Source organism: Stegostoma tigrinum, chromosome 25 (assembly GCF_030684315.1).
Source record: "Stegostoma tigrinum isolate sSteTig4 chromosome 25, sSteTig4.hap1, whole genome shotgun sequence".
In the NCBI taxonomy this organism is placed as follows: Eukaryota; Metazoa; Chordata; class Chondrichthyes; order Orectolobiformes; family Stegostomatidae; genus Stegostoma; species Stegostoma tigrinum.
In genome coordinates this window covers 35325754-35349571 of record NC_081378.1, presented here as the reverse complement: position 1 = coordinate 35349571, position 23818 = coordinate 35325754, and the positions used below count along the sequence as shown (strand labels likewise).

The following is a 23818-nucleotide window of genomic DNA, read 5'->3' as shown; positions in this document are numbered from 1 at the left end:
TACTTGAAACTAGTTAAAATCATAATAATTGCTTCAATGAATAATGCTTTTAAATTGAAAATGTCCCAAGCCACTTCACAGTCATCTATGGAGAGAAAAAAATAAAGGTAACTTATCGAGTCAGTGACTCCATTCTGCTACAAGGTCAAAGAACTGAAATTCTGACTCCGTTTTTCTCAGTCCACAGATGCACAACACAAATCTTCAATTTGAGGCTTTAAGGACCAGAAGATGAAATAGGTCAGGACAGGAATGAATTAATTCTACATACAGTTGGATATTGGCAGGAAATTGGATGTGTTTAAGTGTTTGGTTAAAATAATAAATAAATATGTCTAGATATTTTTAATCAACACAATCCGACATGTTATTTATATTTATTCACGGGATGAGGGTGTTTCTGGCTAGGTTATTACTTATTACCCATCCTTAATTGCTCAGAGAGAGCAACTGGAAGTCTACCACATTGTTGATGGCCTGGAGTCATATGTGGACCATACCAGGTAAGTACAGCAGTTTCCTTCCGTAAAGGAACATTCGTGAACAAGTTGGGTTTTGTCCAGCAATGGTTTCATGTTCATTATTAGACTTTTAATTCCAGATTTTTATTCAATTCAAGCTCACTCCCTCCACTGTGGTAGGACTCAAGACTGCTCAGGACAATTTTGCATAAGCTCCTAATGGAGGCAGGCACCTGACTCATGATCACTTTAATTATCCCAAATTAGTTCATGATAATTGTACCTTTTGTTATTGTGCAATAAACAACACCTTGTTGAGCAACACAAGTGTCTCTTCATGTTAAGTATCTCTTCTGCTCTATCTGCACCTCTGTTAATTAGTTCGGCCCTTAGACTGAGCATAGCAACAAGGATACGGCTCTTGTGATGCAGTGATAGTACACATATCTGTGAGCCAAAAGGCCTAAATTTAAGTTCCAGTGATGTATGACAACATCCTTGAACTAGTTGAATGGGAAAATATCTTGAAAAGAGGACTGCAGTCCCACCTATTCATAGATTAAGTGGGTTTATGCATTTGCAGGCTACTTGTGATGTTTGAGACCTTGAGGAATCTGTGGGCCATATATATTTAGATTGCAATAGATTCTAGACACCTTCCTGTTTTCTAAGGAACTGCTTCCGAGTTTTTGTTTTCACAATGGCCCTACGTTCCTGTTCTTTGCAACCCTGGTTTGGGAGAGGCAGATAAATTGTAGGATCTCCCCCTGAAAATGCTCCTGAGTTAGCCAAGCCAGCTATTAACTGTGATAATGGGAACTGCAGATGCTGGAGAATCCAAGGTAATAAAATGTGAGGCTGGATGAACACAGCAGGCCCAGCAGCATCTCAGGAGCACAAAAGCTGATGTTTCAGGCCTAGACCCTTCATCAGAGAGCATCTGATGAAGGGTCTAGGCCCGAAACGTCAGCTTTTGTGCTCCTGAGGTGCTACTGGGCCTGCTGTGTTCATCCAGCCTCACATTTTATTATCCCAGCTATTAACTGGTCAGGGCAGCGGGTTGTAGATGGGTTGCCTGCTTCTCCTTCACAGTTACATTAATGCTAAGATGAGAGGCACCACACAGTGTCCTCTGCTGTGCTTCAGGACTTCTATGACTGGTGGGCATTGCTGGGGTGGGGTTACAACATCATCACCCTCAAACTAAAATTTAATTCAAATTTTGTAAGTTACCTTTGTAAGTTTGACCCTTGACACAGTGGACTTCAGGAGCTGTAAATTCCCCAAATTTTAGTTTGGTTAATTGTTTTAAGTTAAAAGTAGGAACATTGGTGCCAAAGAACTGTCTGAACAATAAGCCACCCATGGTTGGTACCAAGATCCCAATACAACAAAGTGAATAATGGTGGACAGATAGAATCTGTTTGCAGCTTTTTTTGAAGACAAGTGGATTTTCCACTTTGAGGATGTTGCCATTTAGCTCACACAGTCAGTCAGTCAGCAGCTGAACCAGGAAAAAAAACATATGGTCAGCAGCGCTCACGGGAGCAGCTGTAGGTTGAAAGCAGCACTCCAGAAGAAAACCTTCACCTCAGAGCTGTTGAAATGTGCAGCAGGAATATTTTAAGTTAATAAATGTACCAAAGCTGGCCACACCAGGAAGAGACAGAAGTCTGAGAGAAGAAGACTCTGTGAAATCTAATGGTAACTTCATAAGTAACATCGGTGATTCTGGAGAAAAATCTACAAAATTATTGTAAGGACCTTTGGGGGAGGAAAGGGAGTTATAAGAGAGTGCTTACGTCTTAAAACCCAGTGGAGCATGGAATTTGTTAGTTGACATTTTTGCACTGCAGCCTGGTCTCCCTGGCTGGGGAGTCCAGAACTCGGGGACACAGTTTCAGGATACAGGGTAGGCCATTTAGGACTGAGATGAGGGAAAATTTCTTCATTAAAAAGATAGTGAACTTGTGAAAATCTCTGCCATAGAAGGTAGTGGAAGCCAAGTCATTGAATATATTGAAGAACGAGTTTTAAAAAAACTATATTTTAAAAGCACCAAGGGGTATGGAGAAAAGGTGGGAATATGGAATTGAAATAGAGTTTCCGCCATGATTAATGAATAGCAGAGCAGGCTCAAAGGGCTGAACGGCCCACTCCTGCTCCACGTTTCTATGTCAACAAAGCACCACTATTGCCACTCTATATATTATCAGAAAATGTATGAAAGCAATATATCACAGGACAGTGTCAAAGTAAGGATAGACATATCTTACAAATGCCAAAAGACATGACAAATGTATTTGTAATGTTACTTATCTATCACTTCATGAAATTTGCCTAAGATGCAACTTAACTTTGTTTACTGCCCGAAGACATCCCAGTCCATCGACAATATCTGTTTTAGATTAAATTTACTTGCTTGTTCACGCTTCTCTTATCAGACTCAGTTTTTCTCAGATATATAGATATTTACCATGCTTTTTGTTCCAACTGAGTCATTGCTGCCAATATTCATTGTGGGTCTCTATTGTCTTTAGATTAAATGATGCAAAGACATTGAGCTGATAATTTTGAAACGAGTCTATTTTTGTGTGGGATGGGAAGGTCCGTGGAAATTTGTTGAGAAACTCTACTTGGACATTGTGCACAGAGTGTATGACCCAGCTAAAATAGTTGAGACAAGCCAAACATTGAGTCTCAAGTCTCATTAATGCTGCTTGAATGAGCTCCTTGTATCTGCACAACTCCACAAGCAGCTCACCTATTTCACGAAGCTGTGTATCGGCCTATATGCTATGCTGCATTGCAAGAAAGTCCTATAGCAAGCCCTAGGGTGGAGCGAAGTGATAACATTCTTTCCGCTTTGATATATCGGAATGTATTTTTAAAAGAAGAAAATTAGCCATTTTATTTGTGACTCCTGTTTAGACATCAGTAGCCACTGGCAAATCTTGATGAGATCTGTCTCCACTCATTAATGTTCAACATCCCAGAGGAGTTGGTTGCTCAAAATGACCTTTGGAAAACATGTGCAATCGAGTTGCCTGTGTGTAGAATGGAATGCAACAAAATACAAAATAATGACTTGGCTATTTTAAAATGTTGATTTTCTTCACGCAAAAGAAAAGATTACACTGAAATATTCCACAAGATTATCATAATTGAGGAGACCGGCTGATAATTTTCATCCTTCCAACATAGGAGATGTTCATGAGCCCCAATTTAACCATTCAGCTTATGCTGTAATTGTTCTGAGTTTTTCACTTTGCCACATTATTTGGGACTCCATTCTATGCATCTAATTGCTACATGTACTAAGAAAGCTTGCAGATATCAGTCCCATAGTCTCCCTTTGCTAGTTGGAAGGTGAACCTTATTCCAAACGTTGCATTCTAATTTCGTTCTCTGAATTTCCTGAATCGATACCACTTACAAACTCATACCTCAATAAGATCAACGATCTAGTTTTTTTGAAGGCTGAAAATGATTGGTCTTGCAATCTTTTCTAAATATATAGATGTCAAAGATGAGGGCTCAGCCTCACTGCTCTTCTCTGTACTGCTTCCAACACTTTCATCTTTTTCCATGTGTGTCAGTGCCCAGATTTTGAAACCAAATCATTGTTTAAAGTGGAAACCTGTGTAAGTCACTGAGCTTAGGGGTGATGGATGAACAGGATTTGATGTGAGTAAAGATGTGGACAGTAGAGTTTGGATAACCTTAAGTTAATGGGGGTAAGAATTTGAGAGATTAATCAGGAGTTTGGATTGTTAAGTCTGGAATTAAGAAATGAAGAAATCTTTCAACAGCAGATGAGATAAGATAGGGCAGAGTTGGATGGTGTTACTGAAGCTTTTTTTTCTTTTATTCATTCACGGGATGAGGGCATCACTGGCCAGGCAGTATTTATTGCCCATCCCTAATTGCCCAGAGGGCAGTTCAGAGTCAACACATTGCTGTGGGCCTGGAGTCACATGTGGGCCAGATCAGGTAAGAATGGCAGTTTCCATCTCTAAAGTGCTCAGTGAACGGAATATGGTGGAATTTGAATTCAATAATAATCTGGAATTGAGAGTTAAATGATGACCATGAAACCATTGTTGATTGTCAGGAAAAAAACCATCTGGTTCACCAATGTCCTTTAGGGAAGGAAATCTGCCATCCTTACCTGGTCTGGACTACATGGACTCCAGAACCACAGCAATGTGGTTGACTCTGAAGCAGTTAGGGATGGGCAATGCTGCCCGGACAGCGACGCCCACATTCCATGAGTGAATAAAGGACTTATCATGGACAGGGTACAGTGGTAGTTCACCAGATTAATTGCTGGGATGATGTGAATGTCTTATGAGAAGAAACTGAAAAAAAACCCCAAGCCTCTACTCGTGGCCGTTTTGAAGGATGAGAGGTGATTTTATTGAAACTTAAAATTCTTACAGATCTTGACACATCATTATGGATAGCATGTGTCCCCTGTCTGGTGACTTTAAAACTGGGGGATGTATCTCAAGATAAGAGACAGGTCATTTAAATGAGAAGGAATTTATTTACTTGGAGACTGGTGAATTTTTGAAATTCTCTACCTCAGAGGTTGTAGAAACTCAAACAATTGAGCAAGTTCAGCAGAGAAATTGATAGGTTTCTGTAGAATAATGTCATTAAGAGATATGGGCATTGTACAAAAATGCAGCATTTAGAAGATGAACAACCATTATCTAGAATTAGGTTCTGATGTGATAGGCTGAGTGGCCTATTCTTTTACCAATGGGATGGGTTTACTTTTTTTTATTTCTTCATGGGATGTGGGCATTCCTGGCCAGCAGCACTTATTACTTATCCTTAATTGCTCTGGAGAGGTGGTGATGGTCTGTTTTCTTGAGCAGCTGTAGTCCCTTTGGTATATGAACACTGTGTCACTAGAAAGGGTGATCCAGAATTTTGACAGAGCGACATCGGAAGAACTGCAACATTGTTATAGCTAGGCCATTGTGCACCCCAGAGTGGAACTTTCGGGTGGTTTTGTCTGTATCCATCTGCCATCATTTGTTCTTCCAGGTGTTTGAGGTAGTGAATTTGAAAGGTGATCAGTAATTTCTGCAAATCTTGCAAATAGTACACACTGCTGCCATTGTGTCTCAATGGTGAAGGGAATGAATTTTCAAGGTAGTGGATGTGGTGTCATCAAAGGGGATGCTTTTTCCTATTTGGTGACAAGCTTCTTGAGTGATTTTACAGTGACATCCATCCAGGCAGGTGGATAGTATTCCACCATGCTCCTGACTTGTGCTTTGTAGATTATGGTCCGACTCTGGAAGACAGAAGGTCACTACCGGCCACAAAATTCCCTGCTTCTGATCTGAATCCATAGCGACGAAACTTTACAGCTAGTCCAGTTCAGCCTCTGGTCAATGGAAACCACCCCACCTAGGATATTGATAATAGAAGATTCAGCGAGGATGGTGCCAGTGAATAATCAAAGAATGATGTTTAGATTCTCTCTTGTTAGCGATGGTCATTGCCTGGCACTTGTGTGAATGTTACTTTGCACTTACTCCAGGCCTGCCCACTGTCCAGCTTTGCTGCATATGGACATATTCTGCTTCAGTGTCTTTATCTCCTTGGAAGCTCATTTTGGTTCCAAGTATTATACCAAAAATTGTAAACATACTGGTTTACCCTCAGATGATTAGCTGGAGAATGACTGGAATTTGTGGTTGTGGAACAGAGTTTGTGGTGGGGATCAAAGGTGGTGCCTTTGTCTTCCTTATTTTTTTTGTAGGAAACTGCTGTTCATCTAGTATTGGCGATCAAGCAAGTATATCTGTGCAGTGACAGAAATAAAAACTGACCTGTTTGAGTGTATTCTGACACACTTGCTCAAGAAATAGGTCTTGAACCCAGACCTTATGGCTCTGATTTTAATTGCTGCATCATTGGTGACTGTACCTTTAGCTGCCAATGTCCTAAATACTGAAAGTCCCTTGATACTATCTGCTTCTCACCCCTCATGAATGATAATTGTTCAAGCAAATCTTCCATCATGTGCAGTCATGTTCCTGTGAAGTTTTTGGGGCATTTCAATATGTTAAGAGGACCGACTAAATACAAATTGCTCATCCCAAGCATGCCAGCTCTTGATAATTGATCAATAAATTTACAGTTTCTGACTGGATTTTACAGACTGCTATTGCTGAAAGGTCAAAGGTGAGGCTTTAGATGCGGATGGGAAATTTGGCTGGAGCTAACAAAGCAAGGGCAGGAATCTCAGTTGTTCTCATTGTCTGATAAGACCTGGACAGGAAAGATGAGACAGAATTTTTGTATTCTTTAATTACTGTTTGATGATCTGTATGATGAAGCACCTACAGAATTGAATTTGTGTGTACATACATGTGTGTTATGCGTAGAAAGAAGGTGTAAAGAGGATTTTAATTATCTGTAATGCCACCTTGGCTAAAAGCTGTTTGAAGGTCTGTAAGAAACTAGTTAAACTATTAACCATCAGCAAGAAGTGGTGTCAAAAATTGGAAGAAGTTGGAAAAGCGATATAGTTGAAGAAGAAACCTCCATAGGGAGGCAGTAGTCTGTGGTATTATGGTGAAACTATTAATCCGGAGACTTTGGTAATGCTCTGATTTGATTTGATTTATTTTGTCACGTGTACCTCGGTACAGTGAAAAGTTCTGTTTTGTGTGCAGAACAGGCAGATCATACTATTTGAACTGCATAGGGCAAAAGAACAAAGTGAGGAATACAATGTTACAGATGCAGAGAAGGTACACAGAAAGTGAGAGAAACATTAAAATTAAAATTTGAGAGGTCCATTCAGAAGTCTAATAACAGTGGTGAAGAAGCTGTTCTTGAATTTATTTGTGTGTGTATACAACTTTTGTAACTTCTGCACAACAGAAGAGAGGGTTCACAGGTTGGGAGGGTCTTTCATTATGTTGGCTGCTTTTCCAAGGCAGCAGAAGGTATAGATGGAGTCAATGGATGGAAGGGTCACTCAACCTGAAATGTTAACTCTGATTCCTCTCCATAGATGCTGCCTGACTTGCTAAGCTTTACCAATGGATGGAAGGCTGGTTTGAATGATGGACTGGGTTGTGGTCAAGGCTCTTTGTAGTTTCTTGTGGTTTTGAGAATAGCAGTTGCCAAACCACACCGTGATGCATCCAGATAGAATGTTTTCTACTGTACACCCTGGGTTCAAGTTCCACCATGACAGACAGTGTAATCTGAATTCAATTTTTTTAAAAAAAGTCTTGAACGAAGTCAAATGACAATCGTTTCAAGATCGTTGGGAAAATCCATCTGGGTCACTAATGTCCTTCAGAGAAGGAAACTTTCATCCTTACCTAGTCTGACCTATATGGGACTACAGGCCCACAGTGATTGACTCTTAACTGCCTCCTGGGCAAGTAGGGATGGAAAATAAATGCTGGCCGAGCCAGCGATGCCCACATCCTGTAAATGAATATAAATACAGGGGAAAAAAGAACTGGTCAGAGCTGCCAGGGCCACAATGGACTAAATGGCCTCTTACATTGGTGACTGCATTTTTTTAGATGTGCCAGGATAACAGATAGAAATTCAATTAAATAAAACCCAAGTATTTTGAGGCGCATCTTTCTAACATACGGTGTTCTGACACCGACATTTACCAGTTGGTAAGGTTTTTAAACCAAGTGTTTTGAAAGATGGTAACACTCCTGACTTTATATCAAGACCCTTGATTTACGAGACGGTGGAGTTGGCATTATTGTTGCAGTTGGAGCTGTTTCTTTCTGTTTTGTTTACCGCTGAAACATGATCCACGGCTGCGGTATCTCTCATTCCAGCCAGCACTGCAGGAGTCTGCAGTAACTCAGACTGTGAAACATCGCCGCTTTAAGCAGAAACTGTTCCCCTTGCGCTGTCATTCATTCCGACGTAAATTCCAGGCCTAGGCGGTTTCCATGGTTTCTGGCATCACGTGTAGCTGGGAGTCGGTGAGTCTTTGCAAGATGCTGCGAATTATATACCGCACTCTGCCATTGAAAAGTGGTAAGGGATAGCCCGGGAGAAGGGGGTGGGGAATAGATAATGACAGTTTAACTCAGCAAAGCGGTATACCCCCAGCAATATATCAGGGTCAACTCTGTCCTTCACATGCAGTCACCATTTAGGTCTGTTCAGCAAAAAAAGTTATAGTTGCTACACATATACATTGTATCTTTTTCTTGTTTGTAGTAGCTAACTCCCTGTGCATCGCAGCATAGGAATGAGCATTAAAATCCCGGCTGGTTTGACAGACTTGCTGCAGAGCTTCACTGTGGAGGTGTTGAGGAAGCAGCCGGCCAATCTGGTCGACTTCGCCGTGCAGTACTTCAGCAAGCTGCAGGCGAGCCAGAAGCTGCCCTTCGCTCATGGCAAGAACGGCAGCGGCGGCCCTTTCCGAGCCGCCAAGGCGGTCAACTTCTCCGACGAGCCAATGCAGACCGACTCGGAGAACGGCGGCGAGGACGAGGAGGACGAGGAGTTCGAAGGTACGATCGTGTAGATTTTCATTTCAAACTTTTTTGTTTACGTCAGTGTCTTTGCACTTATTCCTTGCTCTCTTTGGGTTTGCTCTGAACTGTGTGAGAGGGCTTTGGGGATGAGAAGGGGACATTTACCACCCCCCCCCCCCAAAATATTTGCGGATAATGGGAAGCACAATAGTTACTGTCTTTCTCCCTAAGGTGTAAGGTCTAAAACATTCAACCCAGCTAGTGGACACTAGCTTCACACAAGATTCTTCCCATTCCTCACCCCTCTCTGACATATACGATGGCCCGAATGATTGCTTTGTGTACGTGTTATATGGAGTTAGGACTGGGAGGAGTTTGGGGTTGGCATTGATCGGCCGGACCGAATGGCCCGTGGCTGTATTTAAATTCCACATAATTGGCTTTGTCTAAGGGTTACCTCGGTAATTGGGGTCCAGGGTACCAAAGAACGCAATTTTAATCTTCAGTTACAAAATTAGCATTTGGCCTGGAACATTTTACTTTATCTTGGGGGTAAAAATGCATGCTGAATATGAACAGTGTTGGCTAGGGTCTGTTGCTGTTTTCACTGTAGGGTAAGTTGGGGACAGTGATTAATTAATATACAACTCATTGAAAGTAGACTGTGTATCCTGCTGGGTAATGGTTTTTGATATATTTCTTTTTTTTTAAGAAAATGGAATGCCCAATTTGGGAATAGTGTGAGGAACAAACTGAGAAAGAAGGCTGATTAAACAATTAATTGAAATACGGCAACTGCCAAGTGAAAAGTTCAGTTCATGCAGAGATCACACAGTTGTAAACCTTTTGATTTAACATAAATCATTAGTGTATACTACCATCCTATATACTGAAGTCAGTACCTCAGCATCTTGCTCGATACCATTAGTTTATTGGTGTTCTTTCTGCTGCTGTGCCCATAACTCAGCTCCCAGGCCCTGAGGAGAGACCCAAGTTATATCACTGTATCTTCCTGTCATTATGTTATGTAGAATTCTTTGCTACTCTGCATATATGTTTCAGCTGGCACTATTTGTTTTCATCATGTGTATCTCACAGTGTCTTGACAGAGGAAAAAGGGTGTAAACTTCTGCATAGCGCCATTTCTACTGGTGTACTTAAAGTTTTTCATAGGGACTGTAGAAATTGTGGAGGCCTCACAATCTTTGTTTGTGAATTTAAGAAATAAATATCTGTAATTTAACAGGGAGCCAGCAGTTAAGGAGGTATGTTCACTAGTAATGAATTGAGCTTTGTGCCTCAAATTTTATCAGTAAACAAGGGAACTCTTTATAAGAAATTGGAAGTTAGAGGTTTGGTGAGAAGTGACAAACTATTTCAACCTCATTCATCAGATATTAAATTGAATGTTCCAATCATTTATGTGTAGTTGGAAGCAAATAATATGACAAAGTGGATCAGCTAATTTCCTAAAGAAATGAATGAGGACAGTTGAGACCAAGTGTTGTCTTTAAATGGCAGGAATCAATATTGCCTATTTCAAAATAACAAACAAATGTAAAATTTATTATATTTGTATAATACATCACTTTTTTTATCCTAACCATTCTTAATTTTTTTCTCACTTGCTAACCTTCTGCCAGTGTTGATATTCCAGTGTCTCCGAGGATGTTTTCATATTCTATTTGGTCATAGGAAATTATTTTACAGAGTTGACTCAATGAATGCTAACGTAATGTTTATATAATACAAGCAATGTAGAAACGTTCGTAGGCACTTTACAGGAGCATATTAGCAGGTAAAATTGAGTTGGAGGAGCTAACAGGAAGCTGATCAAAGGGTTTTGCAAAGAGGTCAATTTTTTTATGCAGGATAATCAAGAGGAGGCAGTATCGGGGCATTATCAGTGTGCTAATTATAGCATATCTTGGATTGGTGGAGCATTGGATGCACATTGCTGGTCTAATTTTAATGCTGTTTTTACATATGTGGCTGAACCTGATTAAACATGACAAGACAGATGTCCTCGAAGTTCAGATCAGATCAGCCATTGCCACATGTTACACTCCTGTAATTCCAAATGTCATTTTGCCATCTGCTTATTTTAGCACAAAGTTTAGACATTTCAGTCAAGCTGTTCTCATTTTGGTTACAGTACATAATAACCGATGTCAACCTGTTAGTTTCCCACTCAGATGACCTGACTTCTCTGCTTACCCAATTTTGATTTTTTTGGAATAAAAGCAAACATAGATGCTAACCATATTGTTTTGTTTAAAAATCAACCACAGTCATGAAATACAAAAGTGGAATTTTTGCTATAGTATCAGTAGTCAATGCATTTTGAAATGCTTTCATAACAACATTGCCTCATTTTCGTAATAATTTTATAACTTTATTTTACTTTCTTCTGTTCTTCAGCCTATCTTTCCCAGTACTTCCAAAACTCCTGGAATTCATCGGTTGTGTTCCCATAATTTAATTTTTAGTCATCTTTTACATGTTTTTCCAAATTTGATCTGTAGCCTTCAAACTGTTGCCTGATTTCTACTTCCTCTCTTGAAAAAAGGTTATTGGTGAGTTAGTTGAACTGGGCTAGTGCCAATGGAGTTTCAGCACTGTGTGAGTGGAGCTTCACTGACTTACCAGAGCAGAATGCCGTTCACTTTTGTGCAGGCCACTTTGGGAGTTCCTCCTCATGTGATCTGGGGGCAGACAGTGGCATTGTGGTAATAATGGATGAATAATCCCGAGCTCAAGGCTAAAGCTGTGGAGATATAGGCAGTTGATGAAATTTACATCCATTAATGAGTCTAGAATATAAAGCTTATCTAAGTACTGTAATAATGATAGCATCTAAAATCCAGTCTGATTTGCTAATGCCTTTAAGGAATGAAATCTGTCATTCTTTTCTAATTTGTCCCAAGTGTGACTCCAGGTCAAAAGCAACATGGTTGACTTTTTAACTGTCCTCTAAAGCAACTGAGTTTAAGGGCAATTAGAAATAGGTAACAAATGCTGGCCTAATGAGGAGGGACTGCATCCCTTATAGAAAGGGAATATTTTGCAAAAAGTACTGAAGTGCTTACATGAAGGCAACATTTGACTGAATGTGGCATTAAGGAGTCCTAGAAAAACTGGAGCCAGTGAAATTGGAGGGGGGAGCCCTCCACTGCTTGGAATCATGCCTAACACAAAGGAAGATGGTCATGCTTATCAGTCATCAGTCATTTTAGTCCCAGGATATTATGGGTTCCTCACGGTAGTCAGCTAGACCCAAACATCGCCAGCTGCTTCATCAGTGGCCTTCCTTCCCTGAGGTAAGAGTAGAGAGGAATTGTCCACCAACGTTCAGTACTGGATGTGGCAAGACTACAGAACTTTGATTTGAGCCATTGATTTTTGCTATCTCTTCTGCTCATTGGCGTTCAGCTAGTCCAGTGTCATAACTTCACCAAGTTGGGACCTCATCTTTGGGTTTGATTAGTGTTGCTCCTCAAATGCACTCCTAAACCCATCCTTCATATTGGCTGATAAGACAATTTTGCTACATTTTTATGGTGAGACTGGACCAAGCTAACACTGGATTTAATGAACAGTTTTAAATTTCCCATTGCATCCAATTGTGCGCAGCATTTAGTGTTACCCCGAAACTGTTCATGAAACTATATACCTTCTTATAGCAAATTGCTGTTCATCTTACATTCTATGTAAATGCAACATTTTTCTATGTATTAGTGCATTGCAGTACTTTACAGCTGATGAATTACTTTTGAAATGCAATTAAGTTTTTAATGCAGGAAAATGTGGCACCAATTTGTGTGGTAATACATTGCAAGTAGCAGTAAGATAAATCACCTATGAAATTTTCAATTGATGTTAATTGTGGGCATAAATTTTACTTGGAACATTTGAGAACTCCGCATTAAGTCATACTTGTAGATCTTTTCTGTCTAACTGCATGATTTAGTGATATCGTAAAATGGCCTGTTTGCCATTAATTGTTACACAGACAATTCTGTATTTCTGATCAAATGTTCAGTTTTGGATATATAACAATTTATTAAGATCAGCCAGTGTTCCTAACTGTTCAGAAAATTGGTTCTTCTCTAGAATCAGTTGAGTGGAAAGCATAGGTGACAGTCATAGAGTTGTATTGTGTGGAAGCAGACCTTTTTGGTCCAACTCGTCCATGCTAACTAGATGTCCAAAGTTAATCTACCAAACAGGACTACTTCCAATCCAAACAACATAAGCAGCAAGTGATACAATTAAGCAAACCCACACCCAATAGATCAGATCTAAGCCCTGTTGCATCCAGTCGTGAATGTTGGTGGACAATTAAACAACTCAATGGAGGAGGGCGATCCACAAATATCCCCATCCTCAACAATGGAAGAACCCAGCACATCAGTGCAAAAGATAAGGCTAAAGCTTTCATCGCAATCTTCAGCCAGAAGTGCTGAGTGGATGACTCATCTCAGCCCCCTCCAGCAGTCCCCAGCAGTACGAATACCAGTCTCCATCCAATTCGATTCACTCTGTGTGATATCAAGAAACGGTTTGAGATGCTGGATATTGCAACAGTTATGGGCCCTGATGACATTCCAGAAAGAGGACTGAAGACTTGTGCTCCAAAACTTGCCGCTCCCTCAGCCAAGCTGTGTCAATACAGTTACAACACTGGTATCTACTTGACAATATGGAAATTTGTTCAAGTATGTCCCGTACACAAAAGCAGGATAAATCCAACCCAGCCATTTCCCGCCCTATCGGTCTCCTCTTGATAGTCAGTAAAGTGATGGAAGGTGTCATCAACAGTACTATCAAGCAGCACCTGCTCAGTGATGCCCAGTTTGGGTTCTGCCAGGGCCACTCGGCTCCTGACTTCATTACAGCATTGATTCAAACATGGATAAAAGAGTTGAATTCCAGAGGTGAGATGAGAGTAGTAAGGGTATGGAATGCTTTGCCTGCAACGATAGTAGATTCGCCAACTTTAAGTCATCATTGGACAAGCATATGGATGTACATGGAGTAGTGTAGGTTAGATGGGCTTCAGATTGGTATGACAGGTCGGCACAACATCGAGGGCCAAAGGGCCTGTACTGTGCTGTAATGTTCTGTGTTCTATGGGAGTGACAGCCTTTGACATCAGGGCTGCATTCGACCGAGTGAGACATCAAGGAGCCAGAGGAAGACTGGGATCAGTGGGTATCAAGGGACAGACTCTCCAGTGGTTGGAGTCATACCTGACAGATAGGAAGATAGTTGTGGTTGTCGATAGGCGGACATCTCTGCAGGAGTTCCTCAGGGAGCTGTCCTGGGCCCAACCATCTTCAGCTGCTTCGTCAATAACCTTCCCTCCGTCATAAGGTCAGAAGTGGGGATGTTTGCTAATGACTGCACAATGTTCAGCACTATTCACAACTCCTTAGATATTGAAGCAGTTGGTGCCCAAATGCCACAAGATCTGGCTAATTTACAGCCTTGGGCTGACAAGTGGTAACCAACGTTTGCAACACACAAATGCCAGGCTATGACCATCACTAATAAGAGTCAATCTAACCACCGTCCCTTGACATTCAATGGTGTTATCATCACTGAATCCCCCATTATCAACGTCCTGGGGGTTATCATTGACCAGAAACTCAATTGGGCTGGTCACACAGCTTCAGTGGCTACAAGAAACTAGGAGTACTGCAGCAAGTAATTCACCTCCTGACTCCTCCTCCAAGTCTGTGCAGCACCTCCCAAGGCACACATCAGGAGTTTGATTGAATAGTCCCCACTTGCCTGGGTGAGTACAGCCTCATCAACATTCGAGAAGCTTGACATCATCCAGTACAGAACAGCCTGCTGACTGGCACTACATCCACTCCCTCCACCACTGAAGCTCAGCTGCAGCAGTGTGCCCATCTACAAGATGCATTGCAGAAATTCACCATAGATCTGCAGACAGCACCTTCCAAACTTACAACTCCTTCCAGCTAGAAGGGCAAGAGCAGCACATACATGGGAAAACCACCACCTTCAAGTTCTCTCCAAGCCACTCACCAACCTGACTTGGAAATGTATACTGCCATCGCTTCACTGCTGGGTCAAAATCCAGGCATTCCTTCCTACTGGCATTGTGGGCAACCCACAACCCATAGATTCACCACCACCTTCTCAAGAGCAACTAGAGATGGGCAAGAAATGCTGGCAAGTGAGCAACATGCACAACCCACAAATGAATAGGAACATAAAAATCTAGTCTGTTCACCAGCAGTTGGTCTAAATCCTTCTAAACCCTTCCTGTTTATGTAGCCATCCAGATGCCTTTTAAATGCTGTAATTTTACCAGCTTCTAGCAGTTCCTCTGGCAGCTCATTCCAAACACACCCTCTACCCTCTGTGTGGAAAAGTTGAGCCTTCGATCTATTTTAAATCTTTTCCCTCCTCACCTTAAACCTATGCCCTCTAGTTTTGGACTCCCCTATCTTGGGGAAAAAGATCTTGGCTATTCACCCTATTGTAGTCCGTCGCTAATTTATAAACCTCTATAAAGTCACCCTTGGCCTCTGATGCTCCAGGGAAAATAGCCTCAAACTATTCAGCCTCTACCTGTAGTATAAACCACCCCCCCCCCGCCAAACTGTGGCAGCCTCCTTGTAAATCTTTTCTTCACTCTTTCAAGTTAAACATCTGTCCTTTGGCAGGGAGACCAGATTGGCCCGGCCACTTTTGGAATACTGTGTTCAATGTTCTGTACAGCTGCAACATGACATCCCAACTACTATATTCAATGCGCTCAACTCTTGGCCCCTGAGAAGTTGACTTACTGCTAGACAAAGTATATTCTAGAAATAATACCAGCATAAAGGAAGGGCACTACAGTTGGTTCATGGATGATTTTATTCTGTATAATAACTGGATAAATCCAACTGGCAAGGGTAATATGGCAGATGAATTAGAGTGCATCAACGGCTGTTCCTAGATGCAGTAGTTGGCCAAAATGACATGGGGAACAGGCTATTTTAGGTCTAGCCATGTGTGGTGAGGTAGATTTTAAGAGGAGATCTGGTAGTTGAGGATCCTGTAGGGGTTAGAGATCACAACTTGGTTGTGATTTAAAATTCAGTTTGAGGAAGGGCAGCCTGGGTCTCATCTTTTTGTGCTTGTTTAAAAGAAGAGCACACAATGACAGAAGAAGTTATCTAAAATGTCTGGAAAAACACTAATGGGAAAAGAAGTATATGAGCAGTGGTAGACATTTAAGCAAATATTTTGTAAGGATTAACAAAACTTTATTCCAGCCAAAAAAGAGAACTTGAGAAAGATGAATTGCCCATGGTAATGGAGGTGTTCATTGTTAGTATCCAATCAAAAACAAGCCATGCAAAGCAATGAAAACTAGTGGTTGGTGAAAGAGTTGATAGGAACGAGTAAACATCCTAAAGACAACAGAGAAGTGCTCATAGGCAAGATCTTAATAGTCTCTGTCATTTTCAAAATGACAATGAGCCTAAAGGCAGATAGTTTGACAGGACCTAATGCCCTGCATCGAAACGTTTTCAAGGAAGTAGCTGCAGTAATATTGGAGGCGCTGATCAAAATATTCCAGAAATCAATATTTAAACATTTTTACAATTGGCAGGAGCTTAACTGCAAGACATGGAAACATTATTTGTGATTGTGTTTACCATTCTATGTATTTTGTATATTGGCATAAATCCAACTAACAGCAAATTGGTGTAGCTACAAAATACATAAAGCTGAACAAAATGGAGCTTAACCAGAATATATCCTTAAACCGTTTGCACCTAGTCACTGGAGCCTCAACATGCCAAGGGCAGTAAGACATACATTACAATGACACATACTTTGACCTACATTTGATGCCCCACTGCATGTTAGATATACGTAGTGTGACAGTTAGATACTATGTCAGTGAATTACTGTCAAAATGCTTACAAATGTTCAACTCCACTTAAGCTTGTATGTAATGTACTGAAGCATCTAAGACACCCAGTAATATTACTATCTTGCAAGGAAAGGAAATAACTGTCCAGTAATGAGGTCTTCATTCATAGAATAATATTTAACAACTTGTGGTACAGGTATTCTGCTGCAAGGTATTCTATTATTGATTGTGATGATTGAAGATTTTTTTATGTAGGAAAGAGAAAGGTGCCATTGCAACTTTTTGATCCCTCTGGGGTTGTACTGTACTTGTACATATTTCCCTAATCAATCTGTTCTGATGTGTTATTACACACCTCAGGAGCAGGAGGAACTTGAATCCAGACCTTCTACCCTGAGACAGAGCTACTATCACTTCACCACAACAGCCCCCATTTATCATAGTAACAGACACTTTTGAATCAGCATGTTCAGAGATATTATGTTGGATTTGAACCCAAGTATCCTGGCTGAGAAGTAGGGCCACTACCACAGCACTATGAGAGTCTGAAGTGTACTTTGCTGGTTAAGTCTCTGTTCATTTCTGTTCACTTCATCAGCCCAATTTGGGCAAAACCCTTTGAACCAACTGTGGAATTTTAAATGTAAATTATGTCCAAAACCCGTTGCACTTGATTTTTCTGAGTGTTTTTGCTGGTTCAATTGGACTGAATTGGGCTGTATCCAGAGAACTGGCCCGAATCCCAGGTCAAATTTGCAAAATTTCTGCCAGTTAAATTAGTTCAGAGCCTGTTCAAATTACATTCATATTCTAAATGTTCGTTCTGTTACATCCAGGTCACATTAAGTTTCATGAATATATAGCCTTCAGCTTGGAAGATACCACATCATCTTTGCTCCATGGTAAAGTCTACATACAGCCAGCCATAAGCACATTAGTATTTTAGAGATGTGTGCCCTGACAATTGGTCATGTAAAGCTACTCAAGTTTTAAAGGAACTTTGACCAACTGGCATTTTTAAAAATTGTATTGATGATTATTTAATTTACTAAGTGACTACTGTACAGCAATGAAATGTTTGAAATTAATTGTAGATCTGCATCCTTTCTTAGTGAATTTTTTTCCCTTCTAAAATTAGCTTACTCCTGGGTGAACTTTATGTCCTTACTAGAAAAAGCTTGTTGATAAATTTGTTCTCAGGTGAATTAATAAAACTTCACAATTTACCATTCCTCAGTATGTCAAGAGGCACCCTAACGAATAGAAATAAGTGAAGTGTTGACATGTTGATATGCTTCCCACTTGTGCTGGTTAATAGAACATTTTCCTTTTGGATATGAAAGTTGATTTCTTTTTAATGAAAATGTTAAAGTTGAACATATGTTGAGTGCAATTACTTGCTTGCAAACAAAGCAGAAACACAATCCAAGTGTCATTCTGCTGAGATTATACTACATTTAATCTGCCGTAGCATAATCTCTGAGTAAGAGGTCACCCATTTAAGACAGACAAGGAAGAATTTCTTTGAGGATAGTGGATCTGTGGCGTCCTTTGTGACAGAGGTCTATTCATAGTTAAGATAGACACATTACATAGGCAGGAAAATAGCATTGTAGGTTATCTAAACAGCCATGTTCTCATTGAATGGCAGAGTGGACTTGGACTGAATTGCTTACTTCCGCTCTTGGATGGGAACTATAACAGGCAGTTGCTAAACAAGGTGTGAATGAGTTGGTGAAGTTGGCCAAAGATATGTCGAAAGAGATATCATGGTAGAACAGCTTTGAAAATTCAGTCTCGGTTAATGAGGAATACATGTCATTTTTTTTAATGTTGGCATCAAATTGTTTACAAATTTAGTCCCTCCTGAATACATTTTACCTCCAACAGACATTTCTGTCATACTTGAACTGCACACTTTTTCTTTTCTGGTGATCTGGATGTGTGTGGGACAGAGTAAACAAATTTGGTTATTTCATATTCAGTTTCTTTTTAATTCAGTGTCAAATTATTCATGTTTATGATTCACAGTTTGATATTAATTAGTGGTGTGTATGAAGTTATTGGGAAAATATGTCTTTGATGCTTGAATTCATAGTGTAAGTGGTAGCTAGTGACGATTCATTAATGTAGATGCTAAGGCTACAATTGTGGCTTGATTGAGTCTCATGCTGTCAAAGTATATGTTGCAACTGTTTGTTTTCATGAACATACGAGTGATAAATTAAATTATTTAGGCTATTCAGAAGCTGTTATTTAAATATTTGTGCTATGAAAGAAAATGTGTTGGTAACAAATGGCAAATAAAGGTTTTCATCTTTTTTTCCCGTCAAGTCAGATAATGCTATCGGAGTGATGTTAATGACCTGACTATCAATACTCAGCCTGTAGTAAAATGTGGTACATCAGCCCCTACATCAACTTGGGAAATTGTAGTTTAAACAAGGACGTGACTCACAGTTTGTTTTGCACAGATTATCCTGTGGATTAGAACACATGCCAAAGTGGAAACTCATTGATGGATTGAGAGAATAGATTAGCCACAAGAGTGAAGTTCAACCAAAATGTGCTCCCCGAGCCATGTCAGATGATAACTCGAAATACTTATGCGGCACTTAGTGTAATATGTGGAAATAATGATGTATTCCAATTTAATATGCAGGCAGTGGACTGGTGTTTTATACAGTGAAACGGCATGCACAATGAGTTCTCAATGTACCATATTTCTGAAAAGGGAGCAGCAAGTTTGTTTCCTTTATACTTGTTTGGACTTTTTGAAAATTTGTTGAAAACAGGGATTATAATTTCTCTCTTATACACCATTCATACATTGTTGTTTGAGCCCTTCAATTAATCTTACAATTTTCTCTATCCAATTCAGATGTTTCTCTATAACATTTAATCCATTTGAAGTTGTTGTTCAATTATTGGTGCATTCTGCTTATGTCATTTTTGCACAGCTATGAAAATGTTTTGTGAGAAATGTTCTGTTCAAGGGCATTTTGACAAGATGTCAGAATGTTTAAATAGCCTCCATGTTACTGCAATGACTGTATTCTTTGCTGCAAGTTTAAAATGCCAAATGGACTGAAAGCTTTATTTTGGTCCGTGAGTTTGATTCTCTAATTGCCCTTGAATTGTCTACTCAGGGCAGTGATTTTCTGCAATGGGTCTTCATGTGAGACAATCTGATTCTTGATTCACAGATATTGGGCACATGGGGCAGGATTTGCACAAGCCAGTAGGTTCTGAAGTGTATATATACTGCTGTACCTCCTTATTTTGGCATTGAACTGCATCATGCTTCATGTCTAAATGGCCAAGTCATTATCATTTTGAACAGCTGGCAGCAACCTGCTCCCAGGTCATTAATGCCAATGCTGTTGTCTTTCAAGGAGTCTGTCACAGTGTCTTTATATTGGTTTCTTCGTCCTTCCATGGAACTCTGGCAACTTAAGAGGAGCTGGTGGGGGAATGCTTTTCAACTATCTGGGTGCAGTGTCCATCATAGTTAATTTTTGCAAGAATTTTGGTCTAACTGCTCATAGAGCTGGCAACACTCCTGTTTGTTTTGTGTTCTCCCATGGAATCTGGATGATATGATGGAAGCTTTACTGATGGCGCAAGGGAAATTCTGTTCTGAGTAATAGATACAGTCCAGATTTCACTTCAGTACAGGAATGTGGTGAGGGTAAGTGTTGTGTACAGTAGGACTTGTGTTGACTTGCTGAGGTCTCTGTTGTCAACCATTTGTTGCGATAGTTTACAGAAGGTTGAGCAAGTGCAGCTAATCCAGCGAAGTCTCAAGGATATAACACTCTGCACTTCAGCTGAGAGAGCAAATTTAGTTTTGTGAGAAATGTTGTTTTTGACATGTCTTGACATTTTTATATCTGTCTTGGAAACTGTGCATATACAAGTGGTGAATTATAGCAACCACCAAGAGTTTGAAGATTTCCATAAAAGGATGTTAAACCCAAAGTACAAGAACAAAATGGATTCCCTTTTTATTTCCCTTTAGTGGGAAACATTATCTGTCACTTGGCCAGTACTAAAATCAGCAGTACAGAATTCCCAAGTATCTTGTTTTGCTTGGCAGTATATTAAAATCATATAATAGTAACTGACTCGGGCTGAGATGTTTTAAGACTTTATGAAAAGTAAATTTTTTTGGGGGGATAAGTTTATGTTGCAGGCATATGAGCATTTATCTTTCACCTTGTGACTTGAAAGCAGACTATTAGTGTCTCAAACCTACCTGCAGAGCTCCAAAAAAACGAAGCTGAGAATACCTTCTGTGCTTGGCATTTAAGTTGACATTTAGACAGCACCCTTGCTGAACATGATATTTTAGAGTTAATTCGCTTTTGGTTATAAATTACCCCTGTTAATTGCAGACTTCCAGTGGATTAGAAACTTCAGTGCAAATACAGCTGACATTTCACCCAGTGGCTTTAAAACTTCACAATTATTTTTGAATGTTTTTGTTTAATTGTTTTATGTTCATTTTATGGATGCAGTTGATTTTTTAAAAAATGCTATTCCCCATTCTGTGCTTTAATTTTCCAGTACCCTACATGTTACGATTTTCTAACTTCAGGCCAATTAGACTGTGCAAAATATTCTGCTACACAAGATTCTTTGTTCTTTTAATTTTAAGATCAAGTGCAAGTACATTTGTTGCATCTTTTGCTCGTTAGGAGACTTTCAAACAAATAGCGAGAGTCCCTCATCTTTAGCTTTTGTATGACTACTTCCTAATAGAGTAAGTAACTTTTAAAATTGTTGCTGTGGACTTGAAAATCGCAACTTTAATAGAAGTTACTTTGATTCCCATTAAGTTAATGTTAAAGCCAGAATTTATGGGGAGTGTTTGAAGAAACTTGTGTACAAATTCAAATACTGTACTATACATATGTGACACTGTGCATTCATGTCTGAAGAACCTGGCAAAATGCAATGCCTAACTCTATAGAAGGAAAACATATACCAGGAAAAAATACTCACCATTGAGTACTGTGCTTTTAGGTTGAGCAGGCTCCATCTAGTGGCAACAATCAGTTGGTTCAGGTTTCAGCTTAAACCCTGGGACTGCCAGCATTGATCAATCTCTGTCACCAGATGACATACAGTGTCAGTATAAGCTCAGGAGAAGAGTCCAAAGGCCAAGTTAGGGACAGAGGGTGTGAAGCAAGTCTAGGTGCAAGGCAGAGCTTAGAGGGTGGCAACTGGTGGTGGCTGGGGGAGTTGGCAAGAGTTGGGGGAGAGATCATGCAAGAATGTTATCCACCGAAGAGGATTTGCAAGGCAAACAAAGTGAAACAGGTGATGTTAAACGGATATACTGTTTACTTCATTAATAGAAATTGACATTTGTAGAGTAGCTTTAGGTGACATACTGCATCAAATTGTGTGCAACACCATGGTGGGTTACTTTACGATTCTTAATTGCCATGATAATATTGAATTGTGGCATAGACTGAATGCTCTACGTTCCTATGCATTCTTTGCCGTTGATGGGTTTATATCATGCTGGAAGATTTTCACTAATTGGCCTTTGCAGCAAATGCTTCATTAATCCAGATATTGAGATGTGGGCCTGTTCCCATCAGCTATAAGTTGTTGAGAGTCACAAATATCAAGTTTTTGCAGTGGCTGTTCGTGGAATTTGTTAACATATGGATAATTGGATACACTTTTTATCACAAGGTTATCTTTTGAGATTCATATTGAGCCAGACTTTAATCTTAATGGCAAGTGGACAGTACAAGCCATTTGTTGCACCTGCTCACAAACGTTCCAGGTGATGTGTTTTTTTTTCATTGAAGCTTGCTGTAATTACCAAATCACAATGGGGCAGTGCCTTTAAAGGGAAACAGGGACCTGTGCGTGGAACATTTATTAGAATGAAATATCCTTCCAGGACTGCAGTGTGTGGACCAGGAAGTGTCAGTTGTAATAATAGAATCATAGAATGCTTACAGCACAGATGGAGACCATTTAGCCACTGTCTCTATGCCGGCCCTCCACAGGTCCAATTCACCTTCTGTCAATGCTTTGCCTTCCCACCACAGGCCTATGTTTCCTTTCTCGGATATTGATCCAATTCTCTTTTCAGTGTCTTTGGCATTGTCTTTGTCTTTGTTAACCTGATCTTCGCAGGCATTGTATTACAGCCTCTAACCACTTGCTAAGCATTGAAGTTATTTTTCCTCATACTGCCAGTGCTGTTTTTGCATCTGTGCAAAATCTGTTCGAGATCCTTCCACCAGTGAGAATGCTTTCTATCTACTCTGTCTAGATGACTCATAATTTTTAATACAACTACCAATCTCCTTTCAATTTTCAGTCTTCTCCACACAGCCTTGACTTGTATCTTTCCATGTAAATTATGTTCCTTCACCCTGGAAATATTTTTGCACCCTCCCTGATAGCTTCACATGCTTCCTGAAGTATGTTGCCCAGAACTGGATGCACTAACCCAGTTGACTTTGAAATGGTGTTATATACAGGTTTATCAGAATTCCCTTGCATTTGTACTGTATGTCCCTTTTGATGGAAGAGTGTCTCAACTTACCTTCCCCTTTCAATGATTTGCACACAAATAAACCCAGATCTCTCTGCTCCTGCATCCTCTATAGAATCGTACTCATCATATCGGTTTTGTTCCTCAACTGAGGTGGGTCATGGAGTTATACAACACAGAAACAGACCCTTTGGCCCAATTAGTCTATGCTGACCAGATATCTTAAACTGATCTGGCGCCATTTGGCACATATCCTTCTAAATCCTATTTGTGTACTCATCCAGATGCCTTTTAAATATTGTAATTGTATCTGCCTTAATTGCACCTTCCTCTGGCAGTTTGTTCCATACATGTTCCACCCTCTATGTGAAAAACTGGGCCCACATGTCCCTTTTTAAATTCTTCCCCTCTCACCTTAAACCTATGCCCT

General features: G+C 40.1%; 1 protein-coding gene across 5 annotated transcripts in view; it reads left to right on the top strand.

Annotated features, from left to right (window-relative positions):
- LOC125463301 (cAMP-dependent protein kinase type II-beta regulatory subunit) overlaps positions 1–23818 on the top strand; it is a 99318-nt gene that overhangs the window by 1571 nt on the left and 73929 nt on the right. For 2 of the 5 annotated variants that reach the window (XM_048554423.2, XM_059654635.1), the window contains exon 1: positions 8464–8992. In XM_048554423.2, the coding sequence (XP_048410380.1) occupies positions 8728–8992 (265 nt within the window). In that variant the 5' untranslated portion in view covers positions 8464–8727. Of the gene's footprint in view, positions 1–8338; positions 8993–23818 lie in introns of those variants that run through there. The other 3 variants (XM_048554421.2, XM_048554420.2, XM_048554422.2) reach the window with 3 other exon arrangements.